The sequence below is a fragment of the Mytilus galloprovincialis genome, chromosome 4 (genome assembly GCF_965363235.1).
Source record: "Mytilus galloprovincialis chromosome 4, xbMytGall1.hap1.1, whole genome shotgun sequence".
In the NCBI taxonomy this organism is placed as follows: domain Eukaryota; kingdom Metazoa; phylum Mollusca; class Bivalvia; order Mytilida; family Mytilidae; genus Mytilus; species Mytilus galloprovincialis.
The window spans coordinates 75,822,730-75,842,869 of record NC_134841.1 but is presented as its reverse complement, the minus strand read 5'-3'; the positions used below and the strand labels follow the sequence as shown (position 1 = coordinate 75,842,869).

Below are 20,140 nucleotides of genomic sequence, written 5' to 3'. Positions count from 1 at the left end.
ATATGAAAATGTTGGTAGTTTTGTATAAGTCGGAATCTTCAATTTACAAGAAACCACACTCACATTTTGGGAATGTGAAATTGATAATGTGTTTATTTTCATTGTTTCTATTGGCAACTGTAACTATGGAAACATAAATAGTTAAACATGCTAGTCACATTCAGTTGTCTTATCGTCGTTCCCCCACTACACATTTCATTCATGCTATATTTCTATAAAATCTATATCAAAGGTCAAAGGTTTTTATCAGCAATGTTTTTAACTTCGGTTCGAAAATCAGATCAATTATTTTGACTGGCTTTTTATGTCCTCGGAAATTAGATCTCTATCTAAAATTGCATTGAATATAGTATATGCAGGACGAAGTCAAATAAATACATTCCATTAAAGACCAAAGAGAAAACGACGCAAGGACAAACAACTGCCTATACAGAAAATTAAAAAAAAAATGAGCTCCAGAAAGGTTAACGGTGCAATAGAAAAATACGCAGATCAACTGGAAAATGAAATACCAACAGGAAATGTGAATAAGAAATTAAATGTTTAAAATGAATGTGTTTAACTTAATGTTTTTATTCTTCATTGATATTTTTTCACGATAAATCGTAGCAAACCGATATCAACACATTTGCGGCGATGGTAAAGGGTATATCACTCTAGGGAACAATTCAGTAAATCACGTTGCGACACATTAAGGGCATAAAATACAGTTTCGATCCCATAATGATTGTTTTATTTTTTCACCTAAGCAATTTAAATATGTAATAAAAAATATACCTGCATGTTCTACTTTTAGAGATAAAAGGGGTCAAACTCTCGACATTCATATCCTTGTATAGACACATTTTATAGAACCATTATGAAAAATCTTTTTCTCATAAATATGTTCTTAATATGTAACTGTATTGTATTCCCTTAAGCCGACACGAGTGTTCCGTATCGTTTTAGAAGCAAATTATTTTCCAGAACTACCATCTTAGTATTGTATCTACTAAAAAATTAAATAGAAAAGCAAAACATTGAATAAGGAAAATCTTTATTTAACTTTTATGATAGTAAAGCATGATCCTTCCTGGTCTACATTAAGACTATTAATTGCCGATTGAACCCAAACAGTGTCATTCATTTTCAGATAAACAGCTACCACGGCTGTACCCATTTCATAGTGGCCATCATCGGAGATATACGTATGATACACACTTCTTCCATTATGGTAAATGTCAAATTTTCCACGAACTGTAAGCGATAAAATTGACACCGTAAGATGATAAAGTCCTTCCATTATGCATCTAAATTTTCCACCGCTTTGAAATACAGATAAGTCATTAGTTCCGATATGAGTTCGCATCAAAGGAAATTTTATAATTGACCCAGCGTCATAAAGTACACTTTTCTGTGTACAAGCGGTAATTGCAACTACAAAAGAAATTACAAGATGATATAACTTGAACTTTTAATACATTTTTGCCATATCACGTTTGAGTTTTTTCATTACAAAACCCATACACTTTAGTCAGCTATATAAGGCCCTGACATGACAAAATGTTATACAATCCAAACGAAAATAAACCAACGTCCTGATTCATAACAAAACAATAAACAAAATAAATAAATATGACGGACAGCTAATAATGACAGCCACTTGATATCATGATATTGTCTTGGAACAGGATCATGAAGAATGGAGATTAAACATGTTTATACGCAACCACTCCTTCGACCTGAGATAGTGATTTAATAGCACAACACTGTAAAAAAATCATTTGGAAATCGCTTGACTAATCAGATCGGCTTGAAGCATCACAACATTCAACATAAAAAATAGACACAAAGTACTGATCTTAAAATATCCATATTTACCGAAAGCTAGTTCAAAGACAATAACAACTAATAAATAATTGATACTAAAGAGTTGAACGCACATGATTAACCCTTCCATATTGTTTATGTGCATTTCTCAAACCAATAGCCTGTAATTCAGTGGTTGTCAATAGTTGTTGCCTGTCGTTATTATTTTTTTGTCTATTGTATTTCAAATCATGCTGTTCGTTTTTCTCTTTTGAATTATTTCACATTTTGTTATACAGGGCCTCTTATATCTGACTAATGACACGGCAATGGTTTACTCATTGTTGAAGGTCGTTAGGTAACATGTAAATGATCGCATCTTTATCCTTCGTCTTAATTCTATTGATGATTGTCTCATTGGCAATCCTATCACATGTCCTCATTTAAAATTAATGATTTTTCAAATCAATTTCAAATTTCAAAAAAGTATTATTGATACATAAATTTTTTGACGTAACATATCTATATTATGTTCTGCTTTAAACCTTTAGCTTCTCACGTACAGAAAACTTAATGATACCTGTTTCACGAATATCGGAAATATTCTGTTCGATTTGCAGGAAACGATTTTTTCCGTTTACTTTTATATCAACGGTCTGGTTATACAAGGCTAAAAAGTCCTGACCTCTGGCTTGTTCATTGACTTCCAATGAATGCGTCTTTGTCTCTATTGTTTGGATTTTTTGCTTCAAAGAAGTCAAATCTTGCAGTTGCTGTACCGAGCTTTAATGTCTTTAAATGTGTCTACTTTACTTTCCAAAGACACCATTTTGGAATTTGTCTGTGACAGTTCGTTTTCTAACAATACGTAATCCTTTTGCAAGCCTGAACATTCAGTCTGTAAATTTGTATGATTTTTGGCTAGTTCGGAGTATTTGTTCTCTGTCGACTCATACATTTCTGCTGTGTCATTAGCCGCGGTCAAGGTTTTTTCAAGTTCCTTGAATTTTATCTGCAACTGAGAAGTCAGTACAGCAAGTGCTTTATCGGACTCGATTCGATATTGAGCCATTTCATGTCGCAAGTCATCATTTTCTCGTTGTAATTGCTTTATAGTGCTATGAAATTCCAAAAGAGTCACACATTGACCATTCGCCCCTGCTACAGTTCCCCCGTTGTTGTTACTATCAAGTATGAACCCTTCTACTGCTGTAAAGGCCAATAGTTGAAGAAAACAACCCTGTAAAATATCAGTTTTTGTGTTTCAATTAGGTTATATTTAATGACAGCGACTTCCTAATTTTACAGTTATAGTTCGGTTTTAATCAAACATAGTTCCATGTACAAATGTTGTCTCGTCTGATCTACAAGTTATTCTGTATGCTCGTTGAATTTTGTTAAGTCGAAATTTATTATAGACTTCAGATTTCCAATATGTTTACTTAAAGTGTACCTGAAGCCCAATTTGTGACAATTTAACGTGCACTTTATACATCAAAATGGGTATTGTTTGATTTCTAGGTTATCTGAATAGTAAAATATCAACAGAGGTAAATCTATCTTCAATGTAAATAATCAACTGTTGACGCTTGTCACTCTAGCGACAAACATGGCTGTATGAACATAAGATAGATGATATAAATTGAACTTAGGATATCAAGTGATCGGATTGGAAAAAGGAGAGAACGAACTGTTGCGTACAATAAAAAATGTACGGACAATTGTGTAAGCAGGTGTAGTGACCTTCGTGTTGGTCTAAAATGAGATTGTTCTTATATCTAATGTTATATAAAATTGTATACTTTTAGGGAATGAAGAGGTTTGTTTGCAAATGGAGAATATCTGTTTCTCGCTTGGTGAAATGTGTTTTAGAAGAGTACAAATCTTTTTATTACAGTAGAGTGTAATATCCCAGTTAATCTTTCAATTTATATTAACAGGGGATATGAGTAAATATCACCTTTTTACATTTAAAAGGACCGATTTATTCAGCTTTCATCAACTTTCAGAGAATGTAACATGCCGGTACATATGATTTCCCCCACCCCTTGATCTTTTTTAATGTAACGACAAAAATATCATAATCAAAATAAAATCAATTATCATGTGACACTTTTTTTGTCCTTTTATGTGCTTCGAAAATATTTCGGCTCTTGCAATTTTTGTTTGCTCGGCTTGGAAAGGCTTTTGTTTATCATAAAGTAAGGTCCTTGTCTATTCTATGTATCCAAGATCACATCGGTATAACCGTTATGGAATCTAAACCTTCTTGTTCACCTAGTTTTAGCATAAAGTTGCATCACTTTTAGATGATGGAACTTGCATATACCCTCTGAACCATTGTGTATTACATTTCGATAAAATCTATCACCCTTGACCCACCAAGATATAATGCTACTTTTCACCTGACCTAATGCTATTTGGTCTTTTTGTAAGTCACGCAAAGGAGCCCACTCAGGTAAAACATATCTATTTTGGTTAAACTTTAAAGTTGAGTTGTTTAATATTCAATATTACGTAGCATCACTAAAAAAATGCCGCACATATAAACCATCCGTTTTGCAAACCGTTATCCATTTAAAATTGTCTTTTTAAGGAATTCAACTAATCGTAAATTTTCAGATCCAAATTCCATATAAATGAGTAATTTTCCTTTTAGTTTACTAACTAAATTCATAATGTCCGTTATCCAAAGAAAAGAATAAGTTTATGGAACCAACTTGTATGAATCGATTATAGATAAGAACCGACGATGATTTCATGACTTTTCAAGGACATGTTTAGTTATGGTGTACGTTTACTTGTTGTGTAAAGTTTTAAGAATATCGAAAATATTATGAGCATCGTATAATGGCTTCTGAATTCTTTCTGGGTTAATGGCTGACTTCCCTCAATGTCGCCATATTATATATTTTCTCCGAAACTTACAACTTAAAAAAAAACAAGAATGTGTCCCCAGTACACGGATGCCCCATCCGCAATATCATTTTCTATGTTCAGTGGACCGTGAATATAGGGGTAAATCTCTAATTTGGCATTTAAATGAGAAAGATCATATCATAGGGAGCATGTGAACTAAGTTTCAAGTTGATTGGACTTCAACTTCTTCAAAAACTATCTCGACCAAAAACTTTAACCTGAAGCGGGACAGACGGACGAACGGACGAACGGAGCCACAAACCCGTTTTGTTTCAACGAGTGAAATATGAGGACAATCGATATCACGACCGTTTAAACAACTCTCATCTATCGCAACTTTTTCATATTCATTCCTGAACTAATCATAAATAAGAAGATGTGGTCTGAGTGTCAATGAGACAACTCTTCATCCAAGTTACAGTGTATAAAAAGTTCACAATTATAGATCAAAAAGTACGGACTTCAATACAGAGTCTTAGCTCACACGTACCGAACAGCAAACTATAAAGGGTATAAAATGACATTAAAACAACCGATTATTACCACTTTCTATATGTTACTCTAGGTAATTAAAAATGTTTCTTTGAAATGTAAACACGTCTGGGCGCAAATAAAACATTTTTATATGTAAATCATATAAACAATAGTTATATATACTGGAGGTCACGGACAATCACAATATACTAGTTATATGTACTAGGACACTCTGATGAATTGATTCCTGAACAACATCATACTAAAAAATACATTTAGATTAATTAATAACTTGTCAGCGTGTTAGCTTTTAAATATTTTTAATTTAAATATAAAGAAATACTTTCTTCAACACTTTTTAAATGAAAATACATCTGTGAAGGGAGTTTACACAAAGTTCATCCATACACACGTCTGCGCAGATGAGTATCAGACTAAGCTAAACCATCAATATTTATTTATATATAAGTATAGTTACAAGGTCACACATTTTTAGGATCATACGTCATATAGACGGTTACAATAGTATCAAACATCAACACAGACACAGCCGGTAAGTGATTTTAGAATAACACGGACGAATAATTACAATAAAAGTAACATTTTTTTTCTGCACCAGATGCACATTTCGACAATAAATGTCCCTTCGGTGATGCTCAAAGTGAATATATTTGTAAAATCCAAATAAGTTCAGAATTGTTTATTTCGAGATATCAAAACTGAGCTACTGTTGAATTGAAGGTTTATATTATACAGTGTATGTTGTAATGGAATTAACAATGCATGAAAGCACACTGATTTATCATACAGATGATTTGATATTAGAAATATAATAACTATTGTACTTAGTACGTGAACTCTTTATTATTTAATTATGAGTAGAAATATCCTTTTCTCTGAAAAAGCGTAATTTTATGAAATACGAGACGTTTGAAACTAAATATTTTGGATAAATATTGCTCAAATGTTGAATTTTTTTAATTTACGACAATGTTAGGTTAATGTACTGTTTTTGTCTGGAAAAAACATGGCCTATTCATTAGTATTCTGTATTCTTTATATATTAAAATAAAGGATGTGGTATAATTGCAAATTATAAATCTATCCACAGACCAAAGGACGAAGTTACAAATGGGTAGATATTTTAAACATTATCTTATTTTTAATAGGTGTTGCTGCACGAATAGACACATACTAAGATATACACAAGGTTATTTATGAACACTCGGTTTACATTTTTAGGTTTGAAGGAAAATAAATAAACGTATGTTCATAATTCATTGGTTCTTCTGTATATCAGAAAAAAATTATCATTACCAAACTCTCCGAAATTTGAGTTCCTTCATTAAGAGAACTGCAAAATAACTTGAACCTCACACAATTTCTTCTTTGTCTAGACATAAAACCTATAAACGAGGTACTGCCTAATTCAGTATTAAGCATCATAGTATGGCACCAAAAAAAAAAATAGCAAATGCTCGAAAATAAAACTATATAATTCATCGGTTTCTAGGAACATACGATAAAGTTATAAATAAACTGCATAAAAAATTGTTAAATTGTGCAATCATTCGTTGCCTTACATGAGACTTCAAAAACAAATTCAAACAGCCATACAGAGAAATGGTTTAGTCTGAATATTTGAGGGTCAGTTTTGATAAAATTGCTTAAAAACGTGTCCATTTTTTAAACCTAACAATTAAAAGCATTCTTTTTATTGTAGATCTACAGACGACAATTCAGTTTTGATGCAAGCAGAAATTGCTACACCATGGAACCCTGCAATCAATGGGAAAACAAGACAAGTGAAGAAATCCGAGAAGAATTCAAGTCCATCAAACTTGAGTATCAGAACATAAAAGTAGATATTAAACCTGGAAATTATACCTGCTGCTTGTTTCTGCCAAACTCTAATATTGCATTTGCTAATCATATGGATGATGTTGTGGTGATTTATAAGATAGACGGAACTCTCAGCGCAAGTATTTCGATAGAAACGCCATTTTCCATTACTTCCATCGACGATGAAACTATTGCTGTAACTGGAGGCAGCACTCGTCTTATCTCAATAATCAGTTTGTCTACTAACAGTATAGTCAGAACCATCAAAACTGAAGAGACTGGGTGTTGGGGCATAACTTACTATGATGGCTTCCTATACTTTGTGGTTGAATGGAAATGTATTTTTGCTTTAAATCTATCGAATGGTAACCAAAAAATGTTAAACTATTTGAATGGTAAACACTACAACAGTCATTGCAAGTCCCATCTCACCTCTTTTGGTAACAGACTGTGCTATACCTCAAATGAAAATGCAGATGTCTTGGTATTAAAGATAAATCCTGATAAAGAATCTGCAGAGAAAGTATACCAGATATACGAGCCCGATGTAATAAAAGACCAAGGACAGTGTGCAATGGATGAAGACGGACATGTTTATGTCGTTAGCCCAGAACTACGTCAGGTGATATTAGTATCGGCCCAAGCATGTTATACATGTTCATATGACAATTGTCGCAAGTTATTAGGCAAAGATGACGGGCTAAATTATCCGAGTGCTATTGATTATGACAGAAAAAATAAACGATTTATGATAGTAAACTTATTATCAGATGACGACGAACTAAGTCCATATTTTATGATCTTCAAGAAGGCGAAACCAGAAAATTCAGCTGATCAAAAATCATGAACACATACTTGTTATGATTGTGTGAATAGTTTTCCCTTTCTTTCTTCTGTTTGGAAATTACAGACATTGCCTCGTTTTTGAAAGACGTATTTGATATGAGGATATTTTGGATTATTTTCATGTATTTACTAGTAATGAGGTGTAACAAAACAAAACAATGATAATAGTTTGATTTATTGTTTTCTTATATTTGTGCAATATGTAAGAATTGCATGTACTAAACGAATTCCTATTGAAATTAGATTTTTTAAAATTTTCTATTCGGTGGTAAGCCTTATAATTTTTGTATACTTCACATTTTATTTTTGATATGTTTTCTAGACATGCTAGATAGCGTACGCATTGATAAAATAGATTGAGATGAATACTCACAGACCGCTAAAATAAACTAGAGGCTCTAATGAGCCTGTGTCGTTCACCTTGGTCTATGTGCATATCTGACAGAGGACACAGTTGGATTCATGACAAAAATGGGTTTGGTGATGGTGATGTGTCTGTAGATCTTACTTTACTGAACATTCTAGCTGCTTACAATTATCTCTATCTGTAATGAACTTTTTTATGCAGTGATACAACAGTTGAACTAGGTAAATCCAGAAAAGAGCTTCATATGCATGATGTTTATATCGTGTTGTTGTTTTTTTTTTTTTAAATAATGATACGACATTCTGAGAAATAATAATTGTTTAAGATGGGATGTGTTGCTTGTATTGTTTTGTATGTATAATTGATTGTTTATTATCTATTAAGTAAAGATCGAGTACGGAAATGGCAATTTTTTTTCGTTTATGTAGGAAAATAACTAAAAAATTGGTAAAGTCATGTATCCTAAATTCAATTTTAACCTGTGTTCGGTTGTATTAAGCATTATATAAATGGTTCGGAATATTTGGTTGTTGCAAAAAAGAGACGGAAAGTACAAATTTGCCATTTTTGTTGGCTGAAAAATGGAGAAAGTGACGTACCCCAAATTCGTTTTTGATCTGTGTTTGGTCGTGATAGTCATTGTTTTAATGTTTAAGAACATGTGGAAAAGGAAAGTTAAGTTGCATAAACGACAAATTGCATTTTTTCTATTAATAAAAGGACATTACCCAAGAACAATAAAAGTGATCCTTCTCAAATTCAAACTTGATCTGTTGTTATGGTGGTAATAAGCATTATATATCAGTTTTATAAAATTTGAGAACGGAAAAAAATTTCGGGACGTACGGATGGACGAACATACGGACGAATTAGAGCAGACCTTGATTCCCGCGTGACTCAGCGGGAATCAAGTGTCAAATAAAACATAAAACATATTAAGAAATGTATTTGTATAAGAAGAAACGTGGTGTGGTCACATTTGACCTATGGGTCTGCACGTCACGGTAACGCTGCACGATCGAGGAAGGCATATGGGAATAACAAGGACAACTCCTCTTTCAAATCAGACCTTCCCATGTTTACCAGTGGCAGTCCAAATTTCTTCGACCATCCCGAATGACAAGACCTATCTATTGTATTTACTGTTAACTTTTTCTAGTCCTTAAAAGACATGAAATATTTACTACTGGACGTTAAGCAACCAACAATCAATCAATCAATCCATGTTAATAGACACTTGCCCTTTTATTTGCATTTAGTCGTAAAATTGCTCACGAACGTAATACTTTATACTAGATTAAAGATAGCTATCCGGAACGTTGTCATTTGTTTCTATCCAGGCCAATAGATTTCAGTCGCTATACTTTTTAATGTTTGAGGTGCAGATTTTCTAACTTTTTACGATGATACCAGCAATCTTGGTCAACAGCTGATCGTCAACGTTCGCTACATCCGAGTACTTCACATGAGAAACCGGACCGTAAAAGCAACAAAAGCAACATCAAATGTTGGTCTCTGACGAATATCGGTCGCGCGAAAAAATGATGCATTGTCAAGACGCCGACTTTGACCTGCAAGGGTCAGATGTTACGACAGATTAAGGGCCAGAATTAGCAAAACATGATATGAGACTGGTTGGATTTTATGAATCAAGATTCATGCTGTAGAGAAGAGATGACCGTACTCTAATCAAAGATACAAATGCTTACAATTTAGTACAGCAAACGCACGTTTCGTTTAAAGAACTTATCAGTGATACTCGAATAATTAAGAAAAAAGGCAAAATAAAGAACAAAGTTGATGAGCCTTTTTGAGCTAAATTACGTAACAGTTTTTCTAAATACAGCTACGTTAAAATATTTCTTTATAAGGACATCATTAGTCTTTCAAACAATTTGGTAAACTGCGTTCTTAAGGTTGATAAATTGTCTTATAATTCAACTGGCGCACATCTCATGGAACTGTAAAGTCGCTCGATACAGTGATAATTTGACACTAAACATGCTGCCCATAATTAACCTCCGTAGCGAATATTTTCAGCACGACATTGCTAGGCCGTACACAGCTCGTGCTACTGATATAGTCAATCAGAACGTAACAGTAATCCCCCATTGTCGTTTACGTCACCAGATAAAAATCCAATAGAATATATGTGGGGTGATTTTGATAAACTCTAGTTCAGTCGTCATCCAGTGCCACAAACTCTACAAGGAATTTGAGGATTGATCAGTTCTATACCGAGACGATTCCATGCTGTGTTCATACAGGCTTGTATAACATATATAATCTCTGGAAATAAAGAAACGCAACATGTGCAAATATTTAATTTACTTCAAATTTTCTAAATCATTTTAAATACTAGTACAGAAATAAGCAGCATATTAGTTTGCTCAGACTTTAATATCCTAAAATTTAATACATTAAATTGTAAAGAGTTCGGATGACATCATTTCAAATTCAATATAGCTGGTGTCCACCACAAGCCTGTAACACAGCATGGAATCGTCTCGGTATAGAATTGATCAATTTTCAAATTCCTTGTAGAGTTTGTGGCACTGGATGATAGGGCCTTTAAATATAGCGAAAATCATTCGACCAACATTTGCCTAAGATAATCTGAACCTTAGTTTCTTAATAATGTTTGCGAATTTTAAAAGGTTTTAAAATGTTTGTTATCAAAATTGCAATAACCGAGCACAAACTGGTGATACTCTCGTAGACTAACAGTTCACCGGCAGCGGCATCTGACAAATTATTAAAAAATGTCCATAAATTAAAAGTTAAATTCGGCTCCCTTTAAATGTAGGCAGTTGTCGCTCCATTTTCCTAACCATCATATATTTTGAAGACCGTGGAAGAATTATGTCTCACTGACGCAACATTTTGTCAATTCTCTTCACATTCGAGTTCGTTATTGAATAGTAAACCGGTATATTATGCCGTCTTTCGCTTATCAACAGATAGACCGTGATTTTTACCTCCTTTAAATTTAAGGAATTCAAGTAAAAGTAATAGAGAAAAAATGTTGGAACGAGTGACGAACTTTTTTAAATACTATAAATATGAAAAACAGCTGAAATGCTTCATCTAGTTCTTTAAACAGCGCATTTATTTTATTGTTTTCAAACCTTTCACATTACTTTATCTTTATAATGGTTAAACACGAACCTTCGCTATCAACAGCAAGGTTACTACTTGATGCCTGAACCCAAACAATATCATTTATATGTAATTGATGAGCCACAACAGCAGTTGCCATTTCATAAACACCGCTTCGTGAAATAAAGTTATGAGAAATCGTTCTCCCATTTCTATAAATGTCAAATGTGCCGTCCAGTGTGTCGGATACAATCGACACTGATACATGATAGAGACCCTGGAGACTTGCTTTGAATTTGCCAGTGCTTGTAAAAACAGAACCATTACTGAATCCAACTTGATATTTCACATTTTGAAATTTTATTATAGATCCACTTCCATAACCAGCATCTGTGGCACATGAGGTAAATGCAACTGAAATAACAATATGACAATAGATTCTAAGTTCATCGTGGATTGTACAATAACCATTATATGATAAAGTATCGCATATTTAACTGTATCGATGGATTTCTGAAGCTTTGATGCCTGTAGTAAGGTCGCCATGTCCATCTCCGCATCTTGTTTATCTCTCCTCTGCATACGTGTTAATTTCGTTAAACTTGAACTTTAATGATAATATTTAGAGCAATATCGATCGATACGTTATATTTGTAGAGACGTTTTTTTTTCTTCCATTTGTTAATTTCCTTCTTTTGGCACCGCCTTACGGTATTCCATATATTCCTACTTGTTCGCTAAGCCCGTGTCTGTATTGACGTTTGGGATTTCAATGAGAGTATTCTGTATATCCCTTATAACCATTAAGTCGGGGTTTTCGTTACCACAAATTACTTTAAACCTTTCTTGCATCGGTACAATAATTTGGTTTTCAAGTTTGGCTGTACGGAATAGCCCATCATATTTGGCGATGATGCCATAAGCAAAATAACTGTTTGCATGGATACTATCTTATTGTTGCTTAGTCTCTATTTTTCTATGTTGTGTTTATTGTACTATTCGTCTTTTTTAACCATGACCTCATCAGTTTATTTTTGATTTATGAGTTTGAATGTCCCTCTAATATCGTTTGCCCCTCATTTATTTATATTATTCTTCTATCCTTTTTTCAATAACCTTTTCAAAAAACACATCGATTTTACTATATTTAGAAGGTTTCATTTGCAATATACAAAGTATATGTTGTTTAATTGGACTATTTTCGAGTACTGTAAACCAACTTATTTTCGCGGATACTTTATTTCGCGTTTTACCCTTTCTAGGCCACTTCGCGACAATTTAATTTTGAAATTTTCCGATTTACTTGATGAAGTTCAATCAGGAATGATTTAAGTTTTAAAAATTCGCGACGATTTATATTCGCGTTATTTTTTACTCGCGAAAGTCGCAAAAGTAAATCGCTTGCGAAAATAAGTTGTTTTACAGTATGTATTTATCATAAACATACCTTGTTGGCTATTCACAGATATCTTTTTACCTAATTCGATTGTGTGATTATACAGCGCTAAGAAGTCCTGACTTCTGGCCTGCTCATGAACAGCTAGCGAGTGTGTCTGGCTTTCAATTGTGTGTACCTTATCCTTGAGGTCTGTCAATTCTTGTACTTGTTGAACAGCTTTAAGTTCTCCCATCGACTTCATCTTTACATCTAAAGATTTTATTTTATTTTGTGTTACCATTTGTTCATTAGCTAATGATGTGTATTCTGTACGCAAAGTGTCAAATTGTTTATGCAATTCTGTATGATTTGCAATCAGTTCATGGTATTTTTGCTCAAAGATTCATATTTCATTCATTGCACTTATTTTGCTCACTGCATGTTCCAAGGAGGATAACTTATTCTGTATCTGTGATGTCAGTAATGCTAAAGTCTTATCACTGTCATGCCTCATTAGTTCTATTTTATGAGACAGTTCGTCACGTTCATGCTGCTGGTCCTTCTTTGTTTCATAAAATTCGGCTATCGTCAAAAACGGTTTATTCATACCACCATTTTTGCCATTATTTGTAAAGTTACCTTCCAAAAGGAATCCAGTCGTAGCAACGAAAACTGTAAACATTCAAGTAAAGAAGCGCATCTTAATGAGGTAGGCGTATTGTTACGTCAACTGCTAAAACATCTACTATCAGTTGTATCTACTACGTCTTTATCTGAGGACAAAGTTTTAGAGTTATCTTTCTTTATACATTTTATCATACAATATGTCAATACAAGTCGTATAAATACTTCCTTATTGGTCATATTCGTTTCGATACTTGAGTGAACATAGGAAAGTGTTAAAAAATATAATAGGTAAACCTTAGTAGAAACGAAACGTCTTATCACCAATAACTTTAAAAATGTTTTTTCCCATATACTAGTACTCTCTTAGTGAATGTTCCATTATTCTTAAATTTTTTCTTTATTAGAAATTGCTAGATTTTATAACGAGTTGGACTTGGATGTCACTTGATATCCACTTGAGATATCTAATTAAAAAAGAACAAAGCTGGTGATAAGTCTAGTAGGATAGGTCACAATATAAGAAAAAAATACTAGATTGAGGTATAATGACAATTGGAACATATCCGTTGTAATCTGTAAATCATTTATTCCATAAGATTCATCCAACTCATAATGGCATCCGTAAAATTTAAGAAGGAATGAGTTAAACTTAAAAGGAAGGTATCAAACTAAGAGTTACAAATGGTGAGGATTAAATCAACCACCATACAATTTTACTACCAAAGAAATGGTGATGGAAAATTCAAGCTCTAGATTATTGCATCAACTGGGAGATATATATTCCTTATGCAGGTGCTGCTCGAATATTGCATGATAAAAAAAGAAAGATCACAATTAGGAAAAGGTTTGTTTAACAGACGTTCATTGCCAATTTCTTAATAAAATTTAAGATACGCGACAGACCTAACTGTATCTGATGTATCCTTTATTTCAAGTACAGTTGGATAGATGGGTTCAGCATAGTCAACAAACGATGAAATGTTTAGTGTGAGGACATCGTCTTCTAGTATATAGCGAAACGTGAAGTTTAAGAACAATGATAGTTTTTTTCTCATTCACCATAAGAAGATCCAATTATTCTTCGTGTACTTGACGAACTGCTAAAGCTCGTTTCAACAATATCGACTCTTTACTTATATGATATAAAGATTTACTGATTCGTAAAGCACTTGAAATAAACAATTTAAGTTAGGTAAGGGCTATTTTGTGGACCCGAATATATTAAGTCTTTTGTTTTAAGTTTATGAAAAGACATGCAAGACAACGAAATAGAACATTTTGTATAGTTTTGTTTAATTTTTTTTTATCATTTATCTTTACAACGCTAAAAGGTCAAGAATAGAACTTTTTGAAAAATTTGACCAAATCGCCCGGGTCTCGTGCTCATTTATGCCTAGGAAAAAAAAAGGAGAGCACAGACCCTAATTTTCAAGTCGGATATGTAAACTGTTATATCAAAGATTTCGTTAAAGGATATTTTTGTCAATGCATGCTCTGTGTGTTTTTTGTTCATATATTCAATGAAAATTTACTCGTTCTCATTGAATTATTACAGAAAATTCAAATCAGTGCAACCCCGCCACATTCTGTATTTATGTGCCTGTCCCAAGTCAGGAGCCTGTAATTCAGTGGTTGTCGTTTGTTTATGTGTTGTTTCTTTGTTAACGTTTATTTTTTGTACATAAATTCGGCCGTTAGTTTTCTCGTTGAATTTTCATTTCGGGGCCTTTTTATAGCTGACTATGCGGTATGAGCTTTGCCCATTGTTGAAGACCGTACGGTGACATATAATTTTAATTTTTGTGCCATTTTTGGTCTCTTGTGGAGAGCTGTCTCATTGGCAATCATACCGCATATTGTATATATACAAGTACGTACATTTTCAAGAAAAGGATACAATTGCCATCTTCTGAATATTCAGAATTTTGCTTCTCTAATCAAAATAATCGAAAAGTTTGACACTTTGCACTTGAAGTCAGTAGATTAAATTATTCATACTATATTTTGACTTCGATTTACATTTTATATTAAGGATTTTAATGACTTAAAAATAAGATTATGTGGTATGAGACAACTACACAATAATTCAAAATTACATTGATATTAGCAATGATTATTATATATATGCATTTTTTGCTAGGTCTTTTTGAAATTCGATGTTTCGACGTTGAGTAACATGTTTTAATCCATTATATAATTATTGGTACACTTCTCATAATAATCATAATCAGATTAACAATTGATCCTTATTATAATTTCTAAAGATAGTATTTCTGTAATAATTTGCAGTTAATCATATCATTCATACTTATAGTTATTTATATTGGTTATTTTTGTAGCTTAAACTACTTTTTTTACTTTTAGTAAAGTAGATTGGACTCGGGCACCGAATGATTCAGCCATTTTGTCCTTTGTGTGGACTGGCAAATCCAGCAATTGAATAAATTGAAACCACACAGTGACGCTCTTGTTATATAAATTAAGTCCTTAACTGCCCCAGATTCCTAGATACATTTCCATGCATCGCTTTGAAAAAAAATATTCTTTCAAGTTTCAACCAAAGAGCATATTGGAGATAGAATCGTATATACATTCAAGCGTAAAGGTAATAGTAGACAATATAAAAACGTAACCTCATAACGTAAATGAAAATAACATACAGTTATCAAAAATAACAAGGCGTAAAGTATATTGGAAGTCATATAAGAAAGTCCCATAGTTCCATTCATGAATACGAAAGCGTTCTCCTTTATGAGATGTATGTACGATAAGAAAATATGTGTAGTCCGATTTTTTCATACTTCTCTGTCACTAGTGTGTTAAAAAAAAGTTCCATTTCGAATAAAAAGTATAGTAATTTCAATTAACCTTTTGAGGAAGCCTACTTACTTCCAACAATTGCCAGTCAGAACTAAATATATAATATTTCTCTTCCAGATACTATTTGTTTAGAAATAACTTCAACTCATGATTTTATGTTTAGCATTATGTTTCAAAGAGAGTCGAAAGATTCCAAAGGGACTCAAACTCATAAGTCGAAAATAAACTATCAATGCAATGGCTATAAACCAAAAAAGATAAACAGACAAATAACATTACACAAAACACAACATAGAAAATTAAAGAACGAGCAACACGAATCCTACCAACAATGGTGTTAGTTGGTGTGTTGGAGTTATTCGTATATGTTCAAGACTCAAGTATTGAATGTACTTACAACTTTGAATCCAAAAATCAGAGTTTTTATGGTAAAATATAAAAATTATATGCAAGTAATAAATATAACTTATATGATAGATAATCATCAATGAGACAACATGGTTTTTAAAATCATATAAGCTGACGAAGCAGAAAGCTTGGAAAGCCCAAATTAAGGCGACAGTAGACAACCGATGATAAAATCTTGTAAATCGATAGGAAAAGACAATTCAAGGTATGAACACAAAAACTGAAGCAATCGCATGAACTCCAAAAGGAGCATCCGAAGGATACGTGTCTTCTGTTATGCATGCATCCCGCGCCATGCGAATTTACATTCTGTCAAAATATTAAAATTAGATATCAGACGACTTTACTGTTATCTAAACATCTAAGAACGCGAAAACATGTCTCTATTGATATTCATTAAAGTTATATTAAACGTATAAGAGCAATTGATATAACAGTTTATCGTATTATTTGACAACTGTTCTTACATTTGCAAACCTTATGCTCTCGTTTTATTCTCATGAGGTAAACACATAAAAAGATGCTACGGTTCTAGCGTTTTGTTGAAGGAAATCCAGTACAGGTTTGGACACACCAAATATATAAAGAGTTATTTTCATAAGATCACCCTTATCTATACTATTAAACGAGAAGACCTCATTTTGGGTGTCGCTTCTCTTCCTTCCACAATAAATCAATCATCATGCCTCTGTGTCCTATAGGTAACATGCATAGTCGCATTTGTCATCCATTCTTATGATTATTCAGATTGAGTTATTTTGGGAGAAAAACGACAAAAAAGGAGTCCGGATATGATTCCGTCATCGGACTGACTTTTAGTCATAGATAAGACTTCCGGTTTTAAAGATGCACAAATACAACCAATCATATGATAGATAACAAAAATGAAAAATAAATTAGCCATTCAGAGCGTTCTCAATATCATGGTGTTTAGATCGCAAGAATCACAACTATTATATCTCCTTAGAGAGGACAATTATTTTTCGCGTTTCATATCATGGTGTTTAGATCGCAAGAACCACAACTATTATACCTCCTTAGAGAAGACAATTATTTTTCGCGTATATCTACATGTAAACTACGATTATACTACTTTAATATATAGAGATATGTATTCTGTCAGGAACTTTCTATGTTAGTATGTTAACATGTTAGTATAGAAAGTCGGCCCTGATTCTGTCTACTGTTTTCTTTGAAATTTTTACTGTTTAAGGGGTCATACCACTTGCATATATATTAAAATAAGTAAAACATGCTCAACTTCGTCTAAAACTACCTCGACCAAAAACTTTAACCTGAAGCGGGACAGACACGGACGGACGAACGAACGAACGAACGGATGTACAGACTACAGACTAGAAAACATAATGCCCATAAATGGGGCATAACGATTTATTGTTGAAAGGGAAAATAGTGATTTGGCAAAAATGAAAGTAAGGTAGAGATTAGAAGTAGGCAGAACATTTTTCGAGGCGTCGGGATCCGGTGTTTTTAAGCTCGGGATTTGGGGATTGATCCTTACGGGATCCGGGAATATATTTTTCGATTTCGGGATTTCGGGATATGCATTTCTTTAAATTCTGCATCTCGGGATTTCATGGTTTTAAGCCCGGGATTTCGGGATCAGGACCCGTCCGACCACCCCTCAAATTAGCCGTAGTCATTTATGCATGATTCATATCCTACCATTGGCATATTAATAAGGCTCTCAAAAGAAAAAGAAAACACTGATGGATTATCCTAGAAGCATATTTTATTAGACTAATAATGGTCTATATATAAGCAGTTGCCTTTATTTCATGTTTGAAACGGTGCAAATTGTTAATTTGATTTGACTTTTACCAAAAGAAGCATCGTAGCAAAGGAGAAGAATAATTGTGGTCTGAGGCCAGAGACATAAAATAATTGAATTTAACAGAAAGGAAACAAATATCGGACTTTGGAAAAAGGGAGAGGGCTTTTGATACCTTTTATGAAATTCTCCATACATAATATCTTTTACAAAAAATCATCCTACAACAGTCTTCAAGCTGCATATGCCCGCGATTTCGCGGGTGTGTTCTAGTATATGTAAAACCGAGCAGGGACTTTCTAGCTAGTATAGAAATCCCTGAACCGAGGAATGTATTGAAGAATCTCTTATGTTTAATAAAATTAAAACCTAACTTATACACATCAATGTAAATGTATCAATGAACAACATCAATTTTAATACAAATTAATGAACGAATGGATCATCTCCATTATTTGAAAAATAATCTGCAATATAAATTTGTAAAATATAAAAAAGACAAACATATGAGGCCTTATTTTTTTGCGTTTACATCTTTGTTTTCACAATAAGTTTGAAAACAAATTGCAAATACATGTATTTCCTTAAAATATATTTATACTTTAAGCCAGGGTTTAACTGGAACTTGATCAGTTATGTTTATAACTATACATTTAAAAAAATATGTATGTTACAAAGTCGAGGTGCAAACTGAAAACACTAACATGAAATAGACGGGAATCAATTAGAGTAATAGAAATGCAGTTATGTCGATATTAAATATACCAGTTTAACGTATAGATATAAGAAGATGTGGCATAAGTGCCAATGAGACAACTATCTATCCATGTGACCGACCATTTGTTAAAGTAAACCACTATAAGTCAAAGTACGGACTCACGGAGCCTTGGATCTCACCGAACGGCAAGCTATAAAGGGTCCCAAAAATGACTGTTGTAAAACCATTCAAACAGGAACATGTTTCCATGTAAATTGTTATATTTATGTTAATTATAATGTGTTTTTATCCGAAATACACGGTGCATGCAAGTACGAATATATGTTTTGCACACCTTATTCGTCTGTTTGAACGTACCTCTTATATAAATATTTTTGAAACTTACATGAGCTTTTATGATTATCATTCTAAAAATGTCTAAAAATTATGTCTGTTTGTCATGTCTGATCTTTGGTCGGGTTGTCTCTTTTACACATTCCCCATTTCCGTTCGCAATTTTATTGTAGAATAAAATAATTGTTCCATCTTCCGACATTTTAAATCGATGTGAAATCTCATAAAATTTAAATAACCTTCCTGTTTAATAACATTAACGGTACCAATTTTCCTGCACCAGATGCGCATTTCGACAATACATGTCTCTTCAGTGATGCTCGTTTCCAAAATAGAATGAAATTCAAAACAGTGTAGCTGTGGCCATTGATTGACACATTAAAATCATCCATTGACTGGAACAATTTAGGTGAACGTTTGTATGTAACGACCAATGCTCACTATGTACTTTTTAAAGACACTTAAACTATGGGGTCACCAAAGGTTCTCAACACCTAAATAAAGTAATTCGAAAAATTAATCAGAAATAACACGATATTTTGATTTATATCAATTATATAAATCAAAACACAAAGGTTATTCCTGATTAATTTTTCGAATTATTTTATAATTAAAGGCGTTAAGAAACCTTTGGTGACCCCACAGTTTAAATGTCTATCGTAGGTACGTCGTGAACAGTGGTCGTTACAGACAAACGTTCACGTAAATTGTCCCAGTCAATAGATGATT

At 33.0% G+C, this 20,140-nt stretch overlaps 2 protein-coding genes and 1 long non-coding RNA gene across 3 annotated transcripts; 1 reads left to right on the top strand and 2 right to left on the bottom strand.

Annotated features, from left to right (window-relative positions):
• Window positions 1-1,024: 1,024 nt before the first annotated feature.
• LOC143070761 (uncharacterized) lies at window positions 1,025-4,527 on the bottom strand. The gene is made up of 3 exons (XR_012976684.1): window positions 4,457-4,527; window positions 2,369-3,028; window positions 1,025-1,416 (listed from the first exon to the last, which is right to left on the bottom strand). It is a non-coding gene; the product is annotated as an uncharacterized LOC143070761 (long non-coding RNA).
• A 1,142-nt stretch (window positions 4,528-5,669) lies between these two features.
• On the top strand, window positions 5,670-8,630 carry LOC143070759 (uncharacterized). The gene is made up of 2 exons (XM_076244921.1): window positions 5,670-5,734; window positions 6,905-8,630. Exon 2 carries the CDS (start codon window positions 6,953-6,955, stop codon window positions 7,868-7,870), a length of 918 nt encoding a protein of 305 aa, XP_076101036.1. The 5' UTR covers window positions 5,670-5,734; window positions 6,905-6,952; the 3' UTR covers window positions 7,871-8,630.
• A 2,692-nt stretch (window positions 8,631-11,322) lies between these two features.
• Window positions 11,323-13,192, bottom strand: LOC143070758 (uncharacterized). Its single transcript, XM_076244920.1, has 2 exons — window positions 12,783-13,192; window positions 11,323-11,749 (listed from the first exon to the last, which is right to left on the bottom strand). The coding sequence occupies exons 1-2, from the start codon at window positions 13,012-13,014 to the stop codon at window positions 11,373-11,375; spliced, it is 609 nt and encodes a 202-aa protein (XP_076101035.1). The 5' UTR covers window positions 13,015-13,192; the 3' UTR covers window positions 11,323-11,372.
• Window positions 13,193-20,140: the final 6,948 nt, after the last annotated feature.

Excerpts from the sequence above, each read along its gene's own strand:
- LOC143070759 (XM_076244921.1), top strand. The coding sequence starts at position 6,953 with ATGGAACCCTGCAATCAATGGGAAAACAAGACAAGTGAAGAAATCCGA.
- LOC143070758 (XM_076244920.1), bottom strand. The coding sequence starts at position 13,014 with ATGGTAACACAAAATAAAATAAAATCTTTAGATGTAAAGATGAAGTCG. Across the intron at positions 11,750-12,782 it reads ATCTGTGAATAGCCAACAAG|TTGCATTTACCTCATGTGCC; the intron begins GTATGTTTATGA and ends TTGTTATTTCAG.